The sequence below is a fragment of the Cariama cristata genome, unplaced genomic scaffold (genome assembly GCF_000690535.1).
Source record: "Cariama cristata isolate BGI_N322 unplaced genomic scaffold, ASM69053v1 scaffold13867, whole genome shotgun sequence".
Lineage (NCBI taxonomy): Eukaryota > Metazoa > Chordata > Aves > Cariamiformes > Cariamidae > Cariama > Cariama cristata.
Genome location: NW_009625014.1, coordinates 1 through 4,744, shown reverse-complemented (window position 1 = coordinate 4,744; position 4,744 = coordinate 1). Strand labels below are relative to the sequence as shown.

At 49.9% G+C, this 4,744-nt stretch overlaps 1 protein-coding gene across 1 annotated transcript; it reads right to left on the bottom strand.

Annotated features, from left to right (window-relative positions):
* Positions 1-1,004: 1,004 nt before the first annotated feature.
* Positions 1,005-4,274, bottom strand: SLC35F3 (solute carrier family 35, member F3; the record flags this gene model as incomplete). Its single annotated transcript, XM_009703445.1, has 3 exons — positions 1,005-1,249; positions 2,415-2,504; positions 4,082-4,274. Coding segments are annotated over 3 exons (528 nt in total), but the record flags the coding sequence as incomplete, so codon positions are not given.
* Between the last annotated feature and the right edge of the window lie 470 nt (positions 4,275-4,744).

Below are 4,744 nucleotides of genomic sequence, written 5' to 3'. Positions count from 1 at the left end.
AGCCCCCTTGATCATTTTCCATCGGATTCTCCCACACGGGACCAAGACTCCCCCTTCCTCACATTGCTGTTAACCAAGCGCAGCTCCACACAGGGGTAAAACCTGTGCAAGTGAGTAGAGGACCCGGTCTCCTGCCCGTAAACTTGCGGTCCCTCAGGCCCCGCGTTCCCACAGAAGCCACGGCGTGTATGGGGAGGGGGGGGTCACGTCCTGATGTCGGTGGGAATTTGGGGTCCCCCGGGGCCGCAAGCCTGAGCCCCGCCATTGCAAGTGCCTCGCGGCAGGACCTGGTTCTGCGTGGATAAAGACAAGAGTTCTGTAGAAGGCACTGGATTTCTCTTGCATGATTTTAAACGTGGACTACAGTCATGTGCAGAATAAGGAGATTTGGGGTCTAGACTGCTTTCTCTCTAGTGCTTTAGTGCAAGCAGCATTTTTAGCGCTTGAATTTTTTTCTCCTGGTTGCAGTGCAACATGCGCTCATCTACATAGAATGATTTCCAAACCTCCTTCCTTCCACTCTTCCCCCCCATCTTCCCGTCCCCGAAAAGATTCCCTTTTTGTTCCTTGAAAACTTTCAGAGTACAGCTCTGGTCAAAAATAAACGTGTGATGTAGCATAGCATTTGTTTCTTTTAAATCACAGTGTGCAATGCATCATTCGGTACCTAATGTTCAAAATGTCTGCCCTGCTTTTCATGAAAATCATTCTTTAAAATAACCTATGCAAATATATTTTGACTATATATTACATTCATTTAAAAAGAGAAGAGAGGTTCTTGGTTTGCAGGTTTGTTTTTTTTTCAGTGTACTACTTAAGTGAAAGGTCTGATGTGAAAAAAGTACAAGCAAACTGGACATGCCAAGACGCGATGCCTTAGATGGTGATCATATCAAAACTGTACAGGTATGTACACCGTGTCGGACAGGTGTGCTTCTTCCCAAGAAAAGACCTTTGCATCATCATATATAAGGTTAACCACAAAGTTTTGGTAAAAAGAGCATTTAATGAGCAAAGGATGACATGGAGGGGCGAGTTCTCCGGCTTTTGTTAGGCAGTCCCGAAGCAATGTCTCCATTCCCTTCGGGGATTTCGTCCTTCTTCCGGACTTTGAGACGCGTGAGGAGCTTTATTACCCAGACGTCCCATTCCTCTGGCAAGAGCAACAGGAGGAAGCCCAGGCCAATAATGACGATGGCGATTACTCGGACACTGTTGAAGACAATTTCACTCGTGTAGTGATCAACAACTGTGTGGGACATTGAACGGGTGTTATTACGTGGGACAAAGCATTAGGGCAGTATCCCCTTCCCTTCCCCTCGCCTCCCCGGCTCTGAAGGCTGGCTGTGCCAGCAGAACATGGCCACGGAGGTGATGGTGGCGAGGAGAATCCCCTTCCTTCTGGTTTAGCACACAGCGGGGTACGGCCCCGCTTCCCAGCAGGCAGAGCTGGGCCGTGGGCTCGGCGTGCAACAAGGGCACGATGCCTGGAGCTGCAGTTGTTGTCTGCAGCAGCAGCATCTTCACCTTTGCTCGCCAACAGCACGGGAACTCCCGCTGAGGTCCGGGTACGCAGAGAAAGGGGCATTTCCCTTCCCCGGCACAGCAGTTCCTTCACGCAAATGTTTCTTCCCACCCTTGACTTCCCGGCTGAGTAAGAAACCCTCAACCGCAGAGCCGTGATCACGCTTTGGTGGGGAATCTCACCGTTGGGCACCAAAGGCTGCCGGGGCAGCCAGCGGTGCGTGTAGGTCAGCACAACGCTGGGCACTGCCGCCGGCACCGTGGCACCGGCTCCGCAGGTGGGGTTTGAGGGGTCTGGTTTGGGAGAGGTGGCTCTGGTTTGGGGTCGCCTCTGCACCCCCTGCCCAGCCCTCTCGGGCTCTGCGGTCTCTTGGCTTTCGCTCAATTGCAGAAAACTGCCAGAGGACTGTACCAGGCCGTGCCCCAAACTGACCTGTCCGGTGCTTTTGATAAACACCTGCCATGCTGTTGAGCAAGGCAAGCAGAATTACTAGTACATATTTGCCCTAAAATGTAAGCAATTTTATTTGTTTCAGTTTAGTGTAAAGCCTGCCTTGAAGAAATCATGAAGAATTGATTTCTACTTCATCCACGAGTTTTCATCCCAGCCCAGAGACAGATGACTTCAAATCTACTTTGTTTTGCAGTATGCAGGCTTCTCTGGACAGGAATTTAAAAAGCAGTTCTAGAGATTATGAATATTCATGTAATATTATACAATACATATTTAACACATAAAATACACATTTTAAATCAGCGTCATCGCCGTAACCCTTAGAGAGAAGATGCAAAACACGTTTAATAGAGCCATTTGCTTTTATCCCTGTTGTGTATTCGAAAGGCCGCAGATTGAATGTATTCATTAAGATGCACAAGGCAGAAATCCTTACCCGCATTCACGGGGACGCTCAGTACAATTCCAAGAGAAATCAAGGTAGGGTAGGTAATAGCAATCCCAAAATTTAGTAGAATATTGAATGCTGCAGAAGAAAAGAAAAACAGCTTTTACTGCAGTGAAACCAGGCAGAGGGAATGTCACCTGAAACTTTTATGCTTTCTGACTCCCTCTGTACGCTGTTCGAATAGAAGGCGTATTGATTTCTGCTGTTGTTCCTGGACGGTACCTGTGGACAGCCGCCTGTCCGCGGCGTGTCCGTCTGCCTGAGACGTTGCTGTTTCTGGGGAAGGCTCTGTCCCGCTGGAGCCCAGAGGTCCGGGTACACCCTGGGATCTCCCCGCTCTGTACCAATCCGCTCTGCCCTGAGACCAAACGCTTCTCGTCTGGGAGATCTCAGCCACACGGTCCCTTCTGTCTGGACATATTTTTTTTTTTTTGTAGAAAAGCTGCCTCCAGCTGCAGGTGGAAGATGCTGTACATCTAACCCTCTTCCAGACAGGAACTTGCTAAATGTAATTTCATACAATGAAATTATAATATCATTACAACGGAATGATTATAATATCACTCCGTTGGAATACCATGCATGGAGTGTCTCATGACAAATCAAGAATTGCTTTGGACCAAATTCCCCCTTGTTTTAAGGTGATGGGCTTTAGCAAAGTCGGGAGAGCCTCGCCAATACTGAAGGCGGCAGGAGCTGGGGCTCTGACTGTCTTCTAGTAGTACCTATACCTTGCACCTATACTATAGCTAGTACCTATACCTTGCACACCCCAGCGATCGCTTGCCGAGTTCTGCACTACTTGCTTACAGAAACCTTCCATGGAGTCCACGGATAAATAAACCGGAGGTACTTCTAGAGTCTAGCGTTGTGACTGTTCAGGGTAAAGGGAGCTGGGACTCGAGATAAGGATGGAGAAGGGCTATTTCCAGTAGAAATGAAAGGAACGTCTTAGGCGATGCAGTGCCGTCATCCAGTTTAGGGACCAACTGTGGCAGCACAGTCAACACATCTAGTTTAACAAGGAACAGCATCACATTGCTGATGACCATGAGTCATTAAAGCTTAGCTTTGGCATCCCTCCCAAGCTGGGTTCAGGTTTGGCATCCCTCCCAGGCTGGTGGCACAGCAATGGCAGCAGAAAAGAGGAGTGCCACCTACCAAAGTCCCATCAGCGCCGTGCAACGCTACATTTTCAGAAGTTTCCATAGCAATTATCTATTATCGAAGTCAGCAGAGGCACCGGAGTCTGGCCTTGACTGGCCTGGCCTAACCTGCTTGGCCGGGGGATGCCGATGAGCCCAAGGGGATGCTGATGAGCTCAAGGCGATGCCTTGCTTCCCATCACAGCCCGGGCAAGTGTCACTTGTCTCCGTGAAGCAGAGTTCATGAGTAGGAGTCAGGACAAGCTTTACAGTTTAGTCCCACAGCACCTTCTAACGAGGGCCACAATATTTTTGGCTTGGTAGTAACAGCAGAAGTGGCATCAAGTTGCCACCTAGGAATGGACCCTCTGCATGATTGCTCAAGCGAATAATTAGACTGAGAAGAAAGGAAACCAGCCCCAGTATGTCAGAGGTCTGCAGCTTCCACCAGCAGCCAGTTTGTGACACCCTCCTCCACCCCGAGCAGTGCGAGAGCCCCCATCTACTCACTCAGTAAGAGAACTGAAAATCCGCAGAGGTTTCCCCAAGGAATGATGTCAAAAGAGCTCCAGTACTCCACTTTGGTAAAATAAAGGATGACAGGAATGCAGGTAACGAAGAGGACGTTGAAGACAGCTAACACAGACAGGAATAAGGCAGCTTCTCCAAATTTAGCACTGCCCAAAAGAAGTTTGAATAAAACCTACAAGAGGAAAACACATGGGTTTAACTCTCTTGCATCGCACCTCCGGAGGGCTGGTGTCCTGGCTCCAGTGGCTCCTGGCATCCTGACCCACTGGGGCCGAGGGGCTGGGTGCTGAGCAGCGTCAGTCAGCACCCATGTGGTGATGCTTGCCGGACACTTGAGATGGCTCCTCGTGAAGCTGTGGAGAGCAGCTCGTGTGCCCCAGCCTTCTCCCTCCTGGCACCCCCCCTGGAACAGAGGCAGGGGCAGCTGCCAAATGAACCCAGGCGGGAAGGGGACTCGGCACCTTTGGCTGTGCAACTCCCAAAAGGGAATGTCGTTCACCCTACCCTTTGGTCTTTTTTTTCTGCATGCTCCCTTCAGGAAAACCTCTGGAAAATTTGACATTAAAACCAAAAGACTTGGTGGAGCGGGGCAGGAGGGAGGAGAGGAAGCAACGTATGTGATCTCCCTGCATGAGCATCACC